This window comes from Oryzias melastigma, linkage group LG19, assembly GCF_002922805.2.
Source record: "Oryzias melastigma strain HK-1 linkage group LG19, ASM292280v2, whole genome shotgun sequence".
Taxonomy (NCBI): domain Eukaryota; kingdom Metazoa; phylum Chordata; class Actinopteri; order Beloniformes; family Adrianichthyidae; genus Oryzias; species Oryzias melastigma.
Genome location: NC_050530.1, coordinates 2,733,015 through 2,754,978, shown reverse-complemented (window position 1 = coordinate 2,754,978; position 21,964 = coordinate 2,733,015). Strand labels below are relative to the sequence as shown.

Genomic DNA, 21,964 nt, shown 5'->3' with positions numbered 1-21,964 from the left:
CTGAACCGAATCGTTGCATCCTCAGTTGAAACAGTGACCAAAGAAAACAGTTTTTTTAAATGATTAAAAAAAATTGCTTATCAACTCATGAAACGTTTCCAGCTTTGCGGACCTGTAAACTTCAGGAGGGTCAGCCCACCGAGCGGACGCCGGTTACATATTCAGCGCCGGTCGATGTTGGCCGTTTGTGTCCGGCATTTAAATTCCTCCGCTTTTGTGTGTCAGGTGTGCCCCGTGAAGGGCTCCATGGAGACGATGGGGGGGGAGGAGCTGGCCATGCGTGTCCAGCTGGCTGAGCTTCAGCGCCGCTACAAAGAAAAACAGAGAGAGCTGGCCAAACTACAGAGGAAACACGACCACCAGTGAGTGAGCGGAGACGACACACAGACATGTGCATTCCAGCATTCACGCTGCATCCCTCTGATTGGTCAGGACTCACTAATGCAGTTTGACCTGTAGCTGATAAAACCCCTCTTCCTGATTTCTCCTGACTGCATTCTTAATCCACACTTCTCCATCATCTTCTCACTTTTCTTTTTTTTTGACTCCCTCTCTGCAGGAAAGACGAGACGTCTCGTAGCCCCGCTCGCCGGGGGCCCGGCCGCCCCCGCAAGCGCAAGTCCGCCCCCGGCCCAGCTGCCACCGAGAGCTCCAAAAGGCTCAGGTCAGTGCTCTGATGCTGGGTCGCTATAATCAGTGTGATTGGCAAGCCCGGCTCATTCATCCTGATTTCTGTTTGTGTTTTGGCTGAAAAGCGCGGTTGATTTTCAAGATCTTCAGCCGAATTGATTCAAACGCTCCATAGCTGATGATTTGCTTGATTGGGCTCGCACGCGTTTAGGCGCGCGCACGTTGGAGTGTGAGCGAGATGATTTTTAATGAGAGGAGGTAATGGAGATGAGGGCTCCATTAATCACCATTAATCACTTTTAATCCTATTTATCACTTGTATTGATTATGCCCTGATTCTGCATGAACCTCCAGCATATATTAAAACATCTGGACAAAGTCCTGATGTGCAGTTATTACAGTGATAAATGACTCAACCCCCCCGGCACCACCAGCTGCAACCACACATTACTTAGCACCTCAAACATGCAAGACGCACCATTTCAAACCGACTCCATTCTCACCGTGATAGATGTGTTTCCTCACGACGCCCCACCCCTGTTAACACGCTAACCCTCCGTGAAACCATTATTGTAAGTCAAGGTTTGTTCCTGTGATTAGAAAGCGCTAATGAAAATGACAATGTAAGTCTTTAGTCATAACATGCCGTCAAACAGACTCACAACAAACTTGTTTAATTAGTGGAGCCGGCCTGTGTGTGCCGACGCGGCAGATTTAACCGGCGAGGGTTCAGGAGCGAGAGTGGGGCGGTTCTGAACAGAAAAATAAAAGAACGGTAAAAGGTAAAGAAGTTTAAAATCAGAAATTGATGTGTTTTTAGTAAGGTAGAGAATCGATTAAAAAATTAACTAATTAATCGCAAACTGGGGGGAAATTAATTGCGATTAATTGCGATTAATTTTTTTTATTTTTTAAAAATACAATTTTAATGACATGACAATGGATCAAATAGTCTGCTTTTTGTGAAAAAGCGATCTAAACCAAAAATATATAAAGATTAAAACACTAAAAAACAATTAAATATTTATTAATTTTGTAAATAAGTGGGAAAAGAACCCAGTGAAGAGTTTCAATGCACGTTGTGGATGACTGGACCGCTTTAGGTGAGAAAGACTGAGAGAGAGAAAAAAAAAAAGAAAGACTGCTGCTCTGAGTGATGCGATTAATTTGCGATTAATCGTGTGCATTAATGCATCAACATGCTTGGCCCTAGTTTTCAAATCTGCAAAGAATCCTAAAGACTCGCTCCAATAAAATCATATTTTGGTGTCTTTAACATGTTCTTGTTGCATTTTTCTCACGATGGAGGACATTTGTAACATAATTTAGGATTAAAACTGTATTTTTGAGTATTTCTTTATTACAAAGTTATTTTTTTGCTGTTTTTTTTCTTTCTGACGTCATTTCACCGTTTTTTTCTCTAGAGATAAACGGGTGTAGTTATACAAATTTGAACACTTGTTAGTATTGACTTGAAAGAAATAAACCGATTAATGTTCTCTGTCCCATTTGAGGCTCATTTTGTGCTCTAAACTGCTATAGAACGAGGTTTGTCAACACGTATGAAGGTATTTCATGAAGCCAGTTGTAATTTGATCTTTTCCTGCACCACAATGTCATGAATTTAGATGAAAATATCTTAAATTGAAGCTTTTTACAGCAATTATTAGGTAAAACATATTGTGATTGCAAATAAATTAACCAATTATAAGTTACAATTAATTAATCACAAAAAAATTATAATATTTGCCTTGTTTGTCCGTATGTTCCAATAAAATCCATTAGATTGTAAACTAAAGCTTTGACCCTTTATTTCAAATTAATTTCATTTCTATACCAACTTTCATGTGAAAAAACAGTTCAAGACATAAAAACACACATGCAATAAAATAATAAGATAAACCCCTCATAATAATAAAGACAGAAACAAACAAATTAAATAGAAACGATTATTTTAAAAAAAAGCTAAGCAGTAATCTGACAAAAGACCAAAACTACCTAAATAAAACACACAAAATATTTAGGATTTATCCATATTTATAACAAAACAAAGCTACTACCAATTAAAATACATTTTTTTTACACTTTGGCAGAAAAACAAACTTATTTAAGGGAATTTATTTTCTGTAAACTGTAAAAAGAGCCTGAAATTGGGAACTAATTATAAGAAAAGTTATCTGTTAAGAAGGTAACAAAAAATACATAAAATTACTACAAATTGAAATAATTTTTTTTTTTTCGTTATAAGCAAACTGTTTGTATTTTGTGGGTTTTTATAACCCTAAGTGTTGCTCATTTTGATTCAAGTGACAAAAAACGAGTGTAATATGTGGAAATGATGCATTTTAGAACAAAATGTGAACAGAATGAGAATCTTAGTGCAAGTTGGCACCACTTAATCAATACTCATAAACTAGTATTTCTTAGTAGAACTCAAATCTAAATTTTTGTTTCTGATTTTTTTGTCTTAAATCAAGTTTTTCTATTGTGAAGATTATTATAATAAAAATGTCCTTATTTCTAGAGAAATTCTCTACTTTTCACCTGTTAAAACAACTTAAATCATGGTAAGAACAATCCTTGCGAGGATCAAATAGTGAAGTGGAGATCCAGAATTTTTGGATGCTGTGAGACGAGCTGAAGAGAAGCAGACTCCTCTCTGCTGCTCTCCCAGGAGCAGAGATGCTGAGAGCCGACGCTTCCCTCTGTGGGACTATAGGATTCACCTGCCTCAGACACCAGCTGCTATCTGTGTGTGTGTGTGCGTGTGCGCGTGCACGAGCTGCCTGTGGTGTAAGAGTCCACGAATGCATTGAAGGAAAGACAGAAAGAAAGTGAGCTAGGGAGGAGGAGTGTTCGATAGAGGTTAGTGTTTATCGATTGCGCCCTGAAGCTCCGGTCAACGGACAGACTCCCCCGAGACTGCTTCATCTCTCTCTCAGTCTCTCCTTCCTCCTCCTCCTCCTCCCTTTTCTTGTGCGTCTCCTTTACACCTGATAATCCCTCTCCTTTTATGTGATGATTCAGCCGAGGTTCGCTTTTGAAACACTGAGTGAACTCGGAGAAAGAAGCGAAAATTTGCTTGAAAACTTCTGATTTGAGAGCGTCGGTGTTGTTTTCCAGGGCTGGAATGAATCTACTGGAGGGGAAAGCCCGGAACTCTGTGTTCAATCACACTTTCAACAGCCTCAGCGCCGCACAGGTCCGTCCTCCTCCAACCTCTTCCTGCCGCATTTTCTGCTTCCTGGATATTTCAATCAGCAGGAAGAAGTCAATAATTAGTTGTTCCGTCGTGCAGATGAAGGCTCGCTGTAAGCACAGAGGTCGACCGAGCACCCTGAGCTCCAGGCTGGCCAGGCGGGTGACCCAGCTGAAGCAGAAGGCCGCGGGAGGCCTGCGCACCAAGGACGAGCCCTCCAAAGGTCACTGCCGACAAGGCGGGAAAGGTACGACTTGAAAGAGGGTCCAATCCGCAAACCAGAGCGGTGACGCTAACTCCACCCCTGCTGTCGATCAACAGGCCTGCAGGAGCGCTCAGCTGCTCCGAAGAGGAAGAGGGGTCGAAAACCCAAAGGGATGCTGGGTAACAGGGCGCATCACAAAGCCGCCGAGAAACAGGAGTTGAAGGATGAGAAGAGTGAAGGCACAGAGCACGGTGAGTCCCTTCATCTAAGCATGACGTCATGACATGTACAACTGATTTGGCATCGAGATAACACAAAAATGTGAATAGAAAAGTTGCATTAGCCGCCATAATGCTAGAGTGAGTTATTTTTTGCTGAAAATGCAAAAGCTATTTGCAAAGTATTACATTTGCCAAAAGACTTGAAATTTTGTAAAAGAACTATGAAAGAGAGCTGAATTTTACCAAAATTTCTGAAAAATTTGTAGTAAAATTGCTTGAAAATCCCTAAAACATGCTAATTTTGCAAAAATATTTAATGAGTTGCTTAAATATCAGCTAAACTTCAAATTAGCCCAAAAAACCTCAGTAGATGTCAGATTAGCCAAAAAAGCTAGCCCGTTGCTTAAATACTAGCTATTCCCCAGTAAACTAAATGAGTCAAAAACATTAACCTGTAGCTAAAATAGAAGCAAAACTCAAAATTAGCCTATAAAAACCTAAATAGATAACTAAATTAGCCAAAATGTTAGCATGTTACTAAAACGTTAGCTAAACTCCAAATTAGCATAAAAAAACCTCAGTAGATGTCACATTAGCCAAAAAAGGTAGCACGTTGCTTTACTAGCTTAACTCCAAAACTGCCAAAATACATAAACTAAATTAGTCAAAAATGTTAACATTTACTAAAATAGAATCTAAACTTGAAGTTAGCCTAAAAACCCCCAATAGATAACAGATTAGTTCTAAACATTAGCATGTTGCTCAAATATTAGCCAAACTATAAAATTGCCTATAAAAACCCAGTAGATAACAAATGAGCCAAAAGTGTTAGCACGTTGCTAAAGTACTGGGTAGGCTAAACTCCACATTTTTTAAAAATTACTATTGTATTTTTTTTGCTAATCTGTTTTTAGGCTAATTTTGAGTTTAGATTCTATTTTAGTAAATGTGAACATTTTTGACTAATTTGGCATCTACTGAGGTTTTTTGATGCTAATCTGGAGTTTAGCTAATATTTTAGTAACATGCTAACGTTTTGGCTAATTTAGTTATCTATTTAAGTTTTTACATGCTAATTCTAAGTTTTGCTTCTATTTTAGCAAACAAGCTAACGTTTTTGACTAATTCAGTTTACTGGGGATTTTTGGAGTTTAGCTAGCATTTAAGCAACGGGCTAGCTTTTTTGGCTAATCTGACATCTACTGAGGTTTTTTGGGCTAATTTGAAGTTTAGATTCTATTCTAGAAACATGCAAATGTTTTGGGGTAATTTAGTTTACTGGAGAATTTTAGGAAATTTTGGAGTTTAGCTAATATTTAATCAACATGCTAGCTTTTTTTAGGTAATTTGGCATCTACTGAGGGTTTTTAAGCTAATTTAGAATTTCGCTTCTTTTTTAGCAACATGCTAATTTTTTGGCTAATTTGTTATATACTGGGGTTTTTTAATGCTAATTTAAAGTTAAGATACTATATTAGCAACATGCTAATATTTTGGCTAATTTGTTATCTACTGAGGGGTTTTTAGGCTAATTTAGAGTTTAGCTTCCATTTTAGCAACAGGCTAACGTTTTTGACTCATTTAGTTACTGATGAATTTTAGGCTATTTTGGAGTTTAGCTAGTATTTAAGCAATGTGCTAGTTTTTATGGATAATTTGGCATCTACTGAGGTTTTTTTTATTTTGAATTTAGCTTCTATTTTAGCAAAAAGCTAACATTTTTGACTAATTTAGCATATTAAGGAATTTTGGGCTATTTTGGAATTTAGCTGGTATTTAAGCAACAAGCTAGTTTTTTTATAATCTGGGATCTACTAAGGTTTCTTTTGGGCTAATTTGGAGTTAAGCTCATATTTAGGCAGCACAAAACATTTTTTGTTTACAATATTTGCATCTATTGGGGATTTTTAAGCAATTTTACTACAAATTTCTGAGAAATTTTCGTAAACTTCAGCTTCTTTTACTGAAATTTCCAGTCTTTTAGCAAACATTTTGCAAATAGCTCTTGCATTTTCAGCAAATCCCTTCAGCAATTAAAGTAAATTGCGTCACCATTTTCAGCCAAAAGCTTCAGCATCTTCAGTGACTACATTCACCCCAGCATTATCGCAGGTAATGCAACTTTTCTAGTTCTCTTTCATAAGAAAAATGCTACACACACATGTTAAAAACTCCAAAAACACGATTTTCATTGGACGGGGACTTTAAGGATCGAACCCTGTGCAGGTTTCTTAACGCAGAGTGAGATGTCTGCCGTCACCAGAGGCCCTTTTCACTCCCCAGCTCGTCTGTCACGCCGTTAAATCCCTTAACGACTTGCCACAGGCATGCGGCACGGCTAACCCCCCTCCCCCCGCCGTCGCCCTCATCTCTGCGCGGTAACCCGAGCTCGCACCGGCCCCATCCAGAATGTCACACCCCTGTCCTCCCATCTCATCTTCCCATCACAAACCTCGTGAAAACGTCCTCGCTGGAGGCCCCCCGCTCCAGGAGACTCAATCGTTCTCCTCCTGGCTTTTGGGGGAAAATTGGCTAAAAAAAACTGGAGGGTTATGCCCCCCGGTGGGAGCGTGGAGAGGGTGGGGGATGTAAATGCGCGCGCACGACCCAGCCAAAGTGTTGACGAGAATGCCATGTAAGTGACAAGTGTGTCAAAGACGTGTTGACACTCGACCCAGACCTCACTGTCGGCGACACATGGCTGCCAATAACAATCCACTTGAGCGCATCGACGCTGCCGTCCGCAGTTAAGGAATAATCTGTGCTTTATTATGTGGGCAGGTTTGCTCAACAGGTGTTAATATGTGACAAAATGACCCACTTTCTGACCCGCCGGCCGTGGCGGTCCTTCAGATTAGGGCCTCGGGCCTGCAAATGTAAAGGAATCTGGAGGGCTGGCTGTCAATACACGTCAAGTTAGCTGTTAGCGGCGCTCACATGTAAATCACTCCAAGTGATCAATCTGGCGCTGGGATTTCACAGAGGATGAGGAGGAGGAGGACGGCAGTTGTGACAGCGAAGATGGAGCAAGTGACATCAAGATAAGCTCTAAAGAAGCTCCTACAAACCCAGCTGGGCCCTTTTCGGCACAGACCTCCAAACTCCAGGCAAGCCAGAGACCCATGAGTAAAAGACTAGGACCTCCTGGTGAGATATTTACTCTACAGAAAATCAATTTTTATGTATTATTACCTCTAATTGTTCATGTTTCCGCTCAGGCTTGGGGAGCTCCTCTTGCCTAGATCAGAGGAAAACGCCCAGAAGGCCAAACATCCACATCCCGGGGAGGGAATATCCAGAGCTAGCAGGTGTCGGCAGATCCGCCATGCCCTGCTGGGGTCTGTCACCGACGGCCTGCAGCTTTGGGGACAACCGTGAAAACTACCGAGCTCTCGCAGAGGCCAAGAGAGCGGGCAAAGATGAGGCCAGGAGGACGTCGACGGCGCAGGGATTACTCGGAAAGGTGAGACAAGCAGACAGCGGTGATGCCAACTTACTTCTGTGTCTTAAGTAAGAACAAGAGTTTAGAATGAAAGTCGGAAACGTGAGTCATGAAAATACAGATTATTAAACATGAATGCTTTGAAGGAAACGTGAGAAGTTTTAAGTTTGATGCCTTAAGCTACATTAACATTAATCCTAAAAGTCAAGCCACAATTCGATTCACAACTTTAAAGTCACAATTTTGAATTTTTTTCCATTTTTTCTTTCTCAACAGAATGAATTAAATGTATTTTAAGGCCCAGTATGTTTTTCTTTTTGCCCTTTACGTCAAACTGTCTATTTTCCTGCTAACAGAAAAGGATTCAAAGCAAATAAACAACTAGAAAAATTGCATTACCTGCAAAAGTGCTAACGTGAATTCCTTTTGCTGAAATAAACTAAATTAGTCAAAAATGTTAAATAGAAGCTAAACTCTAAATTAGCCAATTAAAACCTCGGTAGATAACAAGTTAGCCAAAACTGTTTCTCAAATATTAGCTACATTTCAAATTAGCATTAAAAAAAACCTCAGTAGATGCCAAACTAGTCAAAAAAGCTAGCTTGTTGCTTAAATACTAGCCGAACTCCAAAGTAGCCTAAAATTCCTCAGTAAACTAAACTAGCCAAAAACGTTAGCCTGTTGCTAAAATAGAAGCTAAACTCTGAATTAGCCTAAAAAAACCCCCAGTTGATAAGAAATTAGCCAAAAACGTTAGCATGCTGCTAAAATAGAAGCTAAACTCTAAATTAGCTAATAAAAACCTCGGTAGATAACAAGTTAGCCAAAACTGTTAGCATGTTTCTCAAATATTAGCTACATTTCCAATTAGCATTAAAAAAACCTCAGTAGATGCCAAACTAGTCAAAAAAGCTAGCTTGTTGCTTAAATACTAGCCAAACTCCAAAGTAGCCTAAAATTCCTCAGTAAACTAAACTAGCCAAAAACGTTAGCCTGTTGCTAAAATAGAAGCTAAACTCTAAATTAGCCTAAAAAAACCCCAGTTGATAAGAAATTAGCCAAAAACGTTAGCATGCTGCTAAAATAGAAGCTAAACTCTAAATTAGCCTAAAAAAAAACCCAGTTGATAAGAAATTAGCAGAATTTAGCATGCTGCTAAAATATTAGGTAATCTCCAAATTCTTTGAAAATTACTATAAAAAATGAAAACATAGCTCATAAAGTATTTAAAGACTTTATCTGCTTAAAATTTTGAAATTTGAAGACTTTCTCATTCATTTCCTATGGAGCATATTTTGCTCAATATTTCAAATCTATTAAGTTTATGTATAGCAAAAGGCAAGCATTAATGTCCTGAATGAGCCGAGCTTTTACGTTTTTACGTGCCAAAAAACATACGGAAAGGAACATGAGAATCACTATAATTACTAGCATTCACACAATTATACATGATACTGAAATGATCAAAAAGTCCTTTCATACTCGGTTACGTGTCCGTTTCGGCGCCGTCTTTGAGTTGTCCCTCCTCTGATGTGGCTAGTTCCAAACTCGCTAGGATGGCAGACGGAAGGTGGCTGTGACTAATGTATTATCTTTTAATTAGTAATTTTGCATTCATAGTTTTTTTAAATTCAAATTTGCAGTATTTTTAAAAAAATTACAATATATTTTTCAAATTGTTCAAGTTTTAATATAAGTTTCCAAATAAAAAAATTGTTTACAAATTTTCAAAAAAATTGAGTTTTCTTTTTTTTTCAAAGGTTCACATTTTTTTAAATTTCCTTTTTTTCAAATTTACAATGTAAATTTTTCAAATTTTCAATCAGTTTTTTCTTGTACTTTAAGCTGATCCCGACCCTCCCCCGATATCCACCAGCGTTGGTGGATATCGGGGGAGGGTCGGGAGCATTTGATTGAGCACTAAAGTTTGAAAGTGTGCAAGATTCTACTACCAGACAACCCCCGACAACACAACTTCTGCTCCTTCTTATGCAGAGAATTTTCTAATCGTCACTTTGTTGAGTATTTTTTGTAATAGACGTGTGTTTGTGGATGCCTAACAGATGACAGAGACTCCCAACTGGTATTTAAATGTGACACAACTCAAAGTCACCTTAGTTTTTGAGTTTCTGTGAGAATATTAAGAAGCCATTCAAACCCAGACGGCGGTGAAGGAACTAGCATCCATGCCCTCTGGGAAAGAAACTTCTGTACATAAACTGTGAACTCTCCCGTCGTGACGCACCGCCCTCCTTTGCATTGGTTTATGCGGTTCTTTTCTTTGAAAAGCTCAAACACAAGCAGGAACCTGTCCGGCAGGCTGACTTTTCCATCATCAGTCATCTGTCATCCGTGCATAAACTGGCTTTAACTGGTCTGAGGATGAGTAGCGTCTGTTGTTTTTGGATTAGGAGACCTGAACTGAAGCGTCCCTCTGCAAAAAGCGGTGATCCTTCTGTGTGATGTCACATCCTGTTCTCAGGACAAGAGTCACGGCGTGAGCCGGCTCCTGCAGAGCTTCGCCGCCGATGACGGCTTTCACCTGGATGAAGAGAGCAGCTTTTCGGAGGGAGAGAAGGAGGAAGAGGAGGGGTTGAAGGAGAGGTCGCTCACTCACCTTCCTCCCAACATGCCTTGCAGAATACCTGGTGGGCACAGCACTCATAAATACACACACAAGTCGTCCATGATTCATACTCCACACATAATTGTTCAACACCTTCACTGTTCATTCTTGTCTCTGCTTTCATCTGCCTCATCCATCCGTCTTCTGACTCCGCCTTCTGTCTTCAGCGCTTCCAAACTGTGTGCTGAGCAAAGAAATGTTAGTAGACGGGCTGAAGATCCTGATCTCCAAGGAGGACGAGCTCCTGTACGCCGCCTGCGTTCAGACTCTGGACCTGCCCGACATGTACGACAATAATTTTCTTCTGTTCGTCCAGAAACAGCAAATCTGCTGAGTCAGGAGGAAACACTTCAAATCTGAAAGATCAGACAAGGAGTTGTCAGATTTTTTTTCTAATTATAATCTATAACCATATTTTCCTTGTACTCAGATTTAGAGTCGTCATCGACGGGGAGCGCTGCAATCGCCCCAGGATCTACTCCCTGGAGCAGCTCCTACAGGAAGCTGTGAGTCTGGCCCTCCAATGTTTTTTTGGGTTTTGCAGATAAAAACGGTCAACTTTAATTGTCGCTTTTACTCCAGGTGTTGGACGTGCGACCACAAACCGAGGCCATCCTCACGCCTGGAACGCGAGTTTGTGCCTACTGGAGCGAGCGCTCTCGCTGTCTCTACCCTGGTTACGTCCAACAAGGTGGTTCTCATTCACCATAAACCTGCAGCACATTCTTTCCCCCCAAAATACTAATATTTTCCATTTTCGGTGCATCTCAGGAGGTCCTGGTGAGGAGGAGAAGGAGGGCAGTGTGATGGTGGAGTTTGATGATGGAGACAGAGGGAGGATCTCTCTCGTGAACATCAGACTTTTACCTCCAGGATACCAAATTCGCTGTGAGTCTTTATTTCTGAAGATTTGCAGGAGGAGTGGTGAATAAACCTGTTAAGTAAGGTTGATTTTTGACGCCAGGCGCAGAACCGTCTCCTGCTCTCCTGGTGTCTCCTGGCCGTCGAGGTCGGCGAAGTTCCACCCTGGATAAGAAGGAGGCGTCCTCTGAGAAACCGACCAATGAGGAGGCAGGAGTGAGGCCTCAGGAAAGAAGACGAGGTGGGAAGCAAGACGTACTGTCCTTAAGTTGTTTTTTTGATATGCTAGCTGTTCCCAACCTCCGGGCCGCAAACCGGAACTGATCTTACCGGGACTGAGTACGCACCAATGCCCTAACCCAATACCAGTTTTCATCTGGGCCCAGTTTGTATCCGGTATCCCGTGTGGTTCCAAGGACCAGTCCGAGTGCAGTACCACATTCGGTACTGCATCTGGTACGACGTACTGAAGGTTGTGTACCCTTGCTTGCTGTTTAAAACATTTGCACGTGGACTGGTCCTTAAGACACAGCCGGTACCGGTACCCTAACCTGGCACCCCACGTGGTGCGGGATACGGTACCAGACGTGGTCATTCATTCATCTTCTTGGGCACTTTGTCCCGTTTGGGGTGGCGAGGGTGTTGGAGCCTAACCCGGCTACTGATGGGCGAAGGCAAGATATACCCTGGACTGGTCACCAGTCTGTTGCAGGGTACGAACTGGGCCCAGATGCAAACCAGTAACAGTACCTACCAGTAGGACCAGTTCCAGTTCGCTGCCCTGAGGTTGGGAACCTGTAATTTAATGTCAAAAAACAACAATTTGGGGAAACCCAAAACATCAAAAAGTGACGCGGAGGGGTCCTAAACCAAATGTCAATATGTGACAAGTAAGAAATGAGAATGTGTTGAAATATCAGAATCATAGAACCTTCTAAACCCGTAGAGAGAAGATGTTTGTGCACATTTTTTTCTATGGGTAACAGGTTGTAGAGAACACATAAAGGTAAAGTAGGCGATCCGCATAGATTTTTCTTTTTTTTTTCAACCATTCCTACCACCCCTTGCCTGTTAGAATGAGGAAATTAGACAATCAAGAGTGTATGGGGCGTCCTATGTACACTTTGGCTTCTGTCACATATCTCAAAATGCGACTGTGTGGCAAAGGGGCAGTTATTGATTCACTTTTGAGTTATTTTATTTATGTTTTTCAATTATTACTTTTTTGTTAAATGAGTTGTGTATCAAACTTTGAAAAAAAAAAGTATATATAATCATTGTGATTTGGCATCCCCTCCAGTAGATTGCGTCCTAGGCAGCCGCCTATGCCCAGGGTGGTGATAGTTGTATTTGAGACCGTAGAATTATGTATCACCTACCGTGATACGGCACCCCTTGCATGTGGGATTTTTGCACGGTGGCCAGCACATATCTTACTTAGAATGTAATGTAAGAGCACCGAATGACAACATCCCCTACACGTCATTAGTACACGCAACTTCCAGTGTTTTTCCGAATACTTTACTAGACACCACACGAGCAACAATGGTACGATGGTCCATGGTCATTGCATTCCTTAAGGTGGCCGTACGAGCCTCAAGGGAACCGAAAGACACACCTGTGCTCACCTTAAGATCCGTCTACAACTCTCCACAGCAACTCCGTGGGTCAATGCCCAGATGGATGCTAAGGTTTTAGACACAAAGTTTAGTTTGTTGCACTCTAGCTAACACTAGTTGAAGGGCCACACTCTCTAATCCAACCGTCAACACTTCCCATATGTGTTCATGTCACAACCGAGTGCTAGGGAAGACATTTAAACTGAAATTCTCATAAATTAGGATTGTTCGCTGCCTATTATTTACCCTCCATATAACCTCATAAATCATTACCTTATGGAGCCTCGTCAGCTCGGCTTGTAAAGTTGGGCAACAGACGAGCAACTCATCTCAAAGTGGGAGCGACAATAAAGCCGGGCAGAGAGACAGGTTTATCAGGTTTGTTGTTCTTTGAGTAATGGATATGTCAAAAGTAGGTGAAGATCAAGGAGATAAAGATTAAGTTTCACCAAAGCTCTTAGTTTCACAATTAATCACAGTTTGCCTTTAAGACCTGTCATTTCATATTGATTATAACACCCCCCTCTCCCTCCTGCTTTTCTGGCTCCTTTTTCAGTCGGCAGGCCGAAGAGAATCAGCTCGGTGCAAAAGACGGCTGAGATTCCTGCTTCGGGGGCAAGCGTTGTGGCCAAAGGCAGCGCCTCCTCGTTGAGCTGGTCCGTGCAGAGGAAGAGACCGCCCGTTGACTTCTTCCTCTTTAACGGGACGTCCCGAAAGACCCAGAAGAAGATCCGAGAGCGAGACCTAGGGCTGTTTCATCGACCCGCCTTGCACTCTCTTGCACCACCGCCGACCCAAATCAAAAGCATTTTCGGCTCACCCTTCAAGGTCGACTCCTTCAGTAGCATTGCTAACGGTTACTCCACCTTTGGAAACGGTGGATCCTCTGGAGCGGGGAGGCCGGTGGCCTCCATGGCTCCCATGGGGCTCAGAGACTCCTCTTCATCTGCCACCTTGCCTCTGGCAGCTGGAGGCCATAAGGCCGCCAATGATCGCGACAGGAAGCACTTTTTGGTGAAGCTTGACCACGAAGGAGTGACGTCTCCTAAAACAAAGAACGGCAAAGCTTTACTTCGGCTCGGAGGGGCTGGGAGTAGAGGACATAAAAACCACGTCTCAGTAGGAGCGCCTCTACGATACATCCAGCCCTCGCTGTTGGCAAAAGACGGCAAGAGGTCTACGGGACAAAGAGACACTGGGGCTCGGTCGGACGCTCTTGTTAAGGGAGTTCCACCTCTGAGGAAGGATCTTCTTCCTAAAACTATTGGAGTACAAGGAGGGGATTACGATTTGGACTATCCCAGTGACTGTCCTAGTTCTTATTCTGAACTGGATGAAGACGATGAGGACGACGGCGAAGAAGCCGAAGCACGAAGAAGAAGAGCAACGGTCGCACCCCATCGTGGTGGCCGTTTTCTTTCTCGTCCTTCCATTTGCTTCTCTTCTTCTTCCTCCTCCTCTTCCTCCTCTGGATCTATCTCTTCCTCGTCCCTGTGTTCCTCGGACAACGACTCGTCTTACTCCTCTGACGAAGAATCCTCCTCGGTGTTGTTGCGCCGCGCACTTCTCCAGCAAGACAAACACAAAAATCGACACAGCGTGAACTCTAACCCGCAAGACCCTTCCACGCCGTCTCCATCCTCGTCAGCTCATGGATACGTCGTGAAGAGCGGCCTAACCGTTGGAGGGTCAAAAGCACGAGCAGAGGACAGGAAGGAGTATCTGTCTAAAGGGGGGATGATGACGACACCGAAGGCACAACTGAAGAGGAAAGAAAGTGCTCCCAACAACCACCACCAAAGACCCAACAGTCCTCAGACTCACTCCAAGGACCAAACGGCCAAGAAGCAGAGGATGTCTTCACCTGAGGCCTTTCCCAACACGCCCCCTCTGCTGTCCGGACGCCACCTCTGGAGGTGGTCCGGCAACCCCACTCAGGTATGACCCCAGAGCCGACAAAACGCCGTATCATTATTCATGTCATTCTGTCATAGACTGAGTCACTTCCTTAAAGATAGTTACTGCAGTTTCTCTTGCATCACACCGTCTGTACAAACAGTTGACTCTTGAAATGTCTTGTTTGTTCTGCCCAACAATTTAAACTTTGCCCCTAATTCCACCATCAACCCGCTGATTAACAATCACAACAACAAAAAAAGCTGTTCCTGGCTTGATTTTACTACCATGATTGCTTCATTTTGATGACCGAGAGGTGCAGTCAGGAACAAAAACATGCAAAGTCAAAGTGAGACACTTTTCTCATTAAAAAAACTGGCTTTAGATTGTAGAGTCTTTGTTTTAAAATGGACAGAGGCATAAAAATAGTGCCAAAAACGTGTATTTCTTAAGTTAAATCATTATGCTGCAAATATCTTCTCCTTAGTTACTTTTTTCTTTATTAGTTGACAATAAAAATCAACTTTTGTGCCTTGTACTTTTTCAAAAACCACCTAGTTAACTTGGCTTTGAGTCACCTTCTGATTTCGGTCACTCCAAAATGTTGCAACGGAACAATATCCAGCATTTACCTTCACTATTCTACCTGGTGAACGAGTGAACATCTTAGCAGGATCAAACAAGTGGATCAAGGCTTTGTTTTCTTCAAGAAAAATGACCAAAAAAAATCATAGAAACGGATGTAATAAACACACCGGACATGTGAGGAATTTAGCCCATGGTTGCTCACACTAGACAATTAGGGAGGGGCTTCTTTTTCTTCAACTCTGTATACTAGCGCATGTCTGCCATCTACACTTAAAAAAAGTTTGCCGCAAAACGTCGGAGCGGGATAAATCTTGCGCCCAGTTTTTTCTTTCACAGCTTTATTCCAATATGAGAAACACTTGGGCCAAATTCTTAGCCCTCCAAACGGAGAAATATGGAAAAATAGCGTCTTCAAATTCAGACGTTACTAACCCTCGATGACGTCATCAATAGTCGCTGGTCATCTATGTTGGCGTGTAGCAGCCATTGCCTGGAAAATTAACAAATTCTCACTCCCAACTCGTCACATATTGACGTTTGGTTAAGGACCCTTCGTCTTCTGTGAAAAAAATGACATTTTGGGTGTCCCCAACTCACTCAAAATGTGAATTTTTTAAGCAGAGGTGACGACATGGGTATGAGAATGTGTTGGGAAAATACATAGCAACTTTGGTTTTCAAACTTTAAAAAGTCAGGAATAAGAAAAAGTAAGGAACGATTTCCGCAGATCACCATCGCGGACACAAAGTCGGTTACCTCTTTAAAAAACTATTTCGGGGACCCCTATCCCTCCAAATGTCCCTACAATTGTAGGGGTAGGGAGAAGTCGTAGGGCTATGAGAAGAATTCAAAGCTGGTATTGGTGTCATATACTCCAGCCAAGCAAAAACCGCAATTCTTCATTTCTCTTTCTTTATTCATTGTCCAAGGTTCAGAGAAATCAATAGTTTGTCACTACCAAATCTGAGTCCCTGATTTGTCAAAGTTTGACCTGGTTTCACTTGCAACATGCATTCAATGGCTGCGGAATTTTACACAAAAACGGTTATAGAAACTTGCGTGATTGCAAGAGTTCCCTTTTGAAAGCGCTAAAAAAGTTTAGAGAATTCCTCCAAAGCCTTCTGTCTTCTGTCCAGGTTGAGATGTCGCTTTTCAAGCTACATACGGGTCAAAAATATTTCCCAAGGTGTCCACCTTTGGGATTTGAAATTGCCAACTTGTGCCTTTGGGCAAGGAAAACTACCCCCTTCTAAAAAAGTAAACCTGCCCTTGTAGTAATTGAAAACATGTTAAGTAAACCCACTATATTTTTCAGCCAAAGGCAATGTTTTGGATGTGGAAAAGTCATTAAATCTCAGTGTTTTAGGTTTAGCAAAGCAATCAAAAAGCAAAGTTAATTCCTGAAATAATTCAGACAGGAAAATAATCCCTGCATGCTGAATAAACCGACTGCTATTTTTGCTTGTGTGACAGAGGAGAGGTCTGAAGGGTAAAGCCCGTAAGCTTTTCTACAAGGCCATCGTGCGGGGCAAAGAGATGGTGCGTGTCGGAGACTGCGCCGTCTTCTTATCACCCGGCCGGCCGCAGCTGCCCTACGTGGGCAGAGTGGAGAGCCTCTGGGAGTCCTGGAGCTCCACCATGGTGGTCAGGGTCAAGTGGTTCTACCATCCGGAGGAGACGCGCTTGGGGAAGCGACACCGCGACGGCAAGGTGAGGACCAGGAAGAGTCTTTTGATGTTGTGTTGAATCAGAAGCACCACTTTGCTGTTTTTATATTCATTGATTTCAAGTGATTGAACTTCCTCTGAGTTCATAAAGATGTTGTTTTCATTTCTGAGCATTTTATTTTAAGGTTAAAGACATTGTTCTACATTGTTAGAAAAATATTAACAAAATTAAAATAGACATGGAAGCGTATTACATTGGTAAAAAGTAGATGTATATAAATATGTATTTGGTTCTTTGAGGTAATTTTTTGAAATATTTTTCAAAAAGTTTTATGTAGTATCAATTTTCTGCCCTGTAGGCCGCACCAGAAAAAAATATTTTTTTCAAATGTATTTATTATTTATTTTTTTACTTTAAAACGTATGTCATAAATAGGCTGAGGCGCACAGAACTATAAGCTGAATTAAGCTAAATAAGTCAGTAACAAGTCAATCAGTCAGACTTTATTATCTGCATTCACATCTATTACTTGTTTTTTAGCATGCTACATGTTAGCCACGTTAGCGTATTTACCTATAACTCCCAACTTTGTTTGCAACTTGTAAAAAAACAGACTGATGTTACTGCTAAAGCAAAATTGTTGACTTCGCTAACTCCTAACATTGTAAGTAACGTAAAAAAACACAGTTCGATAGCGCTACACGTTAGCTACGTTAGCATTTTTACAATAACATTCAACCTTGTTAGCAACACATAAAATAACAAAGTCCATCGACGCTAAACGTTAGCTACGTTAGCATTTTTATAGTAACACCCAACCTTGTTAGTAACATGTAAAAAAACACAATCCAACCATGCTAAACGTTAGCTATGTTAGCATTTTTATAATAATATTCAACCTTGTTAGCAATATATAAAAAAAACAGAGTCCATCGACGCTAAACGTTAGCTACGTTAGCTTTTTAACAATAACACCCAACCTTGTTAGTAATATGTACAAAAATACAATGAAACAACCCTAAACGTTAGCTACGTTAGCAATTTTACAATAACATTCAACCTTGTTAGCAACACATAAAAAGCACAGTCCAGCGACGCTAAACGTTAGCTACGTTAGCATTTTAATCAAATCCAACCTCATTAGTAACTTGTAAAAGAATTGACTGATACCACTAAAGAAAATTACGCTGAATCCCAACTTTGTTAGAAACATGTAAAAGAACAAAACTCGTCACCGCTAAACATTAGAAACGTTAGCATTTTCACAATATTTCTTTATCTTTTTTGTTTTTCAAAATAATTTTTTTCGCATTCCCTTTTTTAGAACTACATCATTTGAAGTTCTAAAAAAGGAAAACACAAAAAACTTTCTTGAAAGATATTGGAAAAAAATATTTAGAAAATAATTTTAAAAAACATAGAATAAAAAATAATAATAATAATTAAGATCTGCTATCAAACTTGTCTTTTGATCATTTTTTGAACTGAAAAGTTTGCAGGAAAAATAAAAATAAAAGAAAAATCCTGAAAAACACTTGGACAAAAATTTCAAAAAAACAAAAAAAAAATTAAAAACACCCCCCCAAAAGACCTTATTTTTTTTTCCTTTTTTTTTTTGCGAAGTAAAAAAAAACGCTAGAATTTTTTTTTTTTGCTTCAAAAACAAAATTTCTTCTTTATTTTTTTCAGAAACCATTAAAAAATGTACTAAAAAACACATTTTCTGGCCGTATTGATTAAGCTTCCGTAAAACAGCAGTCTGTTTCTTTTGCTTGAAGGGGTTTTATTGGTTGAATATTCACAACTCATCCTGTCCTCTCTTTCCCAGAATGCCTTGTACCAGTCGAGTCACGAGGACGAGAACGACGTGCAGACCATCTCCCATCGCTGCCAGGTGGTCAGCAAGTCGGAGTACGACCTCCTGATGCGCGAGCGTAAGCCGGGCGGCGCGGCCAACGACCTCTTCTACCTTGCTGGAACCTACGAGCCGACCACGGGTCAGCTGATCAGCGCGGACGGCATGGTCGTGGTGTCCTAGCGGGTCCAGAGGCTCTGGAGATGCGGGGCGGCTCCCTCAGCGGGGAGCGGGAGGCGCAGCCAAAACCAAGAACTGTAGCTGATCTTTTTCCCGTCCGCCGAAGGAGGAGAAGGCCGCACAATACTGGCACTTAGATACGCCCCGGGAGTTTTGAAGGAAAAGTCCAGATTTGAGCTCCTCAGCGGGCTCCTATTTGCAACGAGAGCTTTCAGCCTTTCTGCGGCTGTCTCGAAACGAACACAGAAACCAAGGACTCGAGCACTTTGGAGTGAAGTAGCTTTTTTAAATTTTTTTAATAGGGAGGAAGCAGCATGCTTGGCTTTCTGAGACAAGGAGAGACTTGTAGTAAACCACACTGGTTTGGCTCGTATTAATGCTCTTATTTAACGGTCTTATACTGGTAGTCTGACTACGACAACGGGGAGATCCCCAACAGGACCAATAAACACTGTAGTTTGTGTTAAAAATGTGTGTTTGCAGAGCGTTTGGCTTTTAATGAACTCTAAGCAAACAGTGCTGTAAATGTGAGCATGGATGTGTGTGGTCATGCACGGCGATGTCATGGTGCAGCATGGGTATGTCTCTTTTTTTATTAACCGATCCAGTGTATTTTTTTCCTCCTTTCAAGCCATACACGTCAATACCTCTCTGGTGTCCTCCCGTGCGGGAGCAAAGACACATGTACAGGCAGTAGGATTGTTTATTTGAGCGTGCATCTTTTGTACAGCCTTCTGTGTAAAATAACAGTGTAAATAGTATACAGTATAATTGCTTTTTTTTTGTTTTATTTTGAAAAGAAGATTATTTTATTTTGGATTTCAGGGCGGGCGAGTGGGTGGGTACTTCCTCCAGAAGAGGTCAGAGGATTTCCTTTTCTCTCAATGCACTGAACAGGACTGGAGATTTGATTAAATTGCGACCTTTTGTGACAACACAACCACAAGTAAAATGTATTTGTTTTTTTATAAGGAAATCTGGAAAAATCTTTTTTTTTTGTATTTAATTTCAGCGTTTATTATTATTTTTTTATTAACCGAGACTGGAAAAAAAAGTTTCTGCTGTTGTTTAATCCTAAAATAATCTAGTCTGTAGAAAATGTAGATACATATCTGGCAGCAAAAAGAGACATACCAAAGCGCCGGTTCGTTTACCACGATTTTAGGAAATCTTCAATCAAAATATGAATCCGGGACCCCCCCCTTGCAATGGCAGCGTTTCTCCTGTCCGGCAGTCGCTATGACGGCCTCCGAGAAACACTGCGGCGGCGGCGTTGTGTAGGTGCCGCCCAGCTGATGCACTTGAGGTCTCCATGGCAACCATAATGGCATCACGTGACTGTGAAGGACAATCAGAGCCAATCGATGGGGACAATGCTGAGAAAAATAACCGATCAAATCATCAATAATGGTTCTTGTCACTTTTATTCCTGCTTTGCCAAAAAAAAACAAAAAAAAACAGTTTTATGTTTGTACATTTATTTTTCCATTTCATGTTTATGCAAACCTGCGACTAGGGGAAGAACATGGATGCCTTTTTTTATTTGTAAGGACTGACTTAACATTTTTTTTGCTGTTACACTGCAAAGCAAAAGCTTTAATTGAGATCTAATGTGAAACTGAAATATAACTTTAATGGGTCTTTAATTTGTTTAAAAGCTGTATTTTGTTGAACAGACACTGGATTCAGTTCTGAACATCCCATTCTGGCAGAGGTGTGTTTTTATTTAGACCCACTGGAACCTGCTTTGTACGGTTGAGAAAACCTACTAAGATATATTATGTAATTTCAGTCATTCTTTGGAAATATAACTTCAATATTTCCTCATGTACAAAAAGAAAAAAATATTTATCTTAATTTTATTGCTTTTTTTGTGTTTCATTAAAAAAAAGGTTCTTACAAAACGAGCTGAAGAGATTTCCTCTCCTTTTGTGTCGAGCTCTCTGAATGCTTCCTTGTGTGAATCAATGCCGATCATTTGTCAGATCGGAGAATATGGACCGTGGAAGAAAGCAGGAATGAAGAGGCTGGGAGGTTGGGGGGGCACGGCAGGAGGAAGCAATTTGAAACTGTAGCCGAAGCCGACAGGCAGGGATGAATGGGGAAAGAAAGGGAAACTGTATCTTACAGCGTTTCACAAGAGGAGGAGAAAGTCTCCTCGGGCTCCTCAGGTGGGTCAGGTATGCCGAACAATAAAACGGAACAGCACCATTAGGAGAACAAAGCCAGCGGATCCGCTTTCAGGCTGAAAATATTTGAATTTGCATCACAGTTTGCTGATTTGTGCTCTCTATTAGTGTGTAAACCATTGACTGTATAAGAGAACTGGACTGAGCAAACGTGATGTCACTGTTGTCAAATGTCACACTTACAGTTCCATCGAAATTAAGTCAATTCAGTCGCCATTTTTCTGCATCGCTTTGTTGGAACCGAGCAAGGTTCGTAAGCAGTGATTGGTTCGAGTCGATCTGAGGGTGGTTGCAGACTCGAAAAAATCATGTGGTCTGGATCGAGTCCTGAACCGTGTCTTTAGTGTTTATTCAGACTGCATTCCATTGGACTATCCTTTTTCAAACCAAAGCTTGTGAATAGAACCCTACAGACTCCCAACTCGTCGCACATGAATGTTTGGATTTGGACCCCTCTCCGCCACTTCTTGACGTTTTGGGGGTCCCCAACTTGTGTTTTTGACATGCTGGCTGTTCCTATTAAATCAGGGATCCTCAACCCTTAGGACACGGTACCGGACACAGTAACGAACACAGAACTGGTACTGGGTTAGGGTACCAGTACCAGGTTGGGGTATCGTACCAGGTTTGGCACATCATGGAAAACATGAATGATGTTGAGCAAGTAGCTTTGGAGAGCTCTACAGAGGCGCCGGCAAAAACGTCACCGTGTCTGGGTTCACCAGGTCATTTAGAGTCACATATTTTCATTAAATTTTTTCCTTAGTGCATATACTAATGCCATA

General features: G+C 41.3%; 1 protein-coding gene across 2 annotated transcripts in view; it reads left to right on the top strand.

Annotated features, from left to right (window-relative positions):
- Nucleotides 1–20,897, top strand: part of bahcc1b (BAH domain and coiled-coil containing 1b) — a 71,867-nt gene extending 50,970 nt beyond the window's left edge. For both annotated transcript variants that reach the window (XM_024284646.2, XM_024284647.2), the window contains exons 12-27: nt 226–362; nt 560–664; nt 3,754–3,832; nt 3,929–4,076; nt 4,151–4,285; nt 7,238–7,402; nt 7,474–7,718; nt 10,180–10,345; nt 10,491–10,608; nt 10,754–10,829; nt 10,906–11,014; nt 11,095–11,211; nt 11,288–11,425; nt 13,360–14,741; nt 16,761–16,997; nt 18,784–20,897. In XM_024284646.2, the coding sequence (XP_024140414.1) occupies nt 226–362; nt 560–664; nt 3,754–3,832; nt 3,929–4,076; nt 4,151–4,285; nt 7,238–7,402; nt 7,474–7,718; nt 10,180–10,345; nt 10,491–10,608; nt 10,754–10,829; nt 10,906–11,014; nt 11,095–11,211; nt 11,288–11,425; nt 13,360–14,741; nt 16,761–16,997; nt 18,784–18,993 (3,567 nt within the window). In that variant the 3' untranslated portion in view covers nt 18,994–20,897. The remainder of the gene's footprint in view (nt 1–225; nt 363–559; nt 665–3,753; nt 3,833–3,928; nt 4,077–4,150; nt 4,286–7,237; nt 7,403–7,473; nt 7,719–10,179; nt 10,346–10,490; nt 10,609–10,753; nt 10,830–10,905; nt 11,015–11,094; nt 11,212–11,287; nt 11,426–13,359; nt 14,742–16,760; nt 16,998–18,783) is intronic.
- The last annotated feature ends 1,067 nt before the right edge of the window (nt 20,898–21,964 follow it).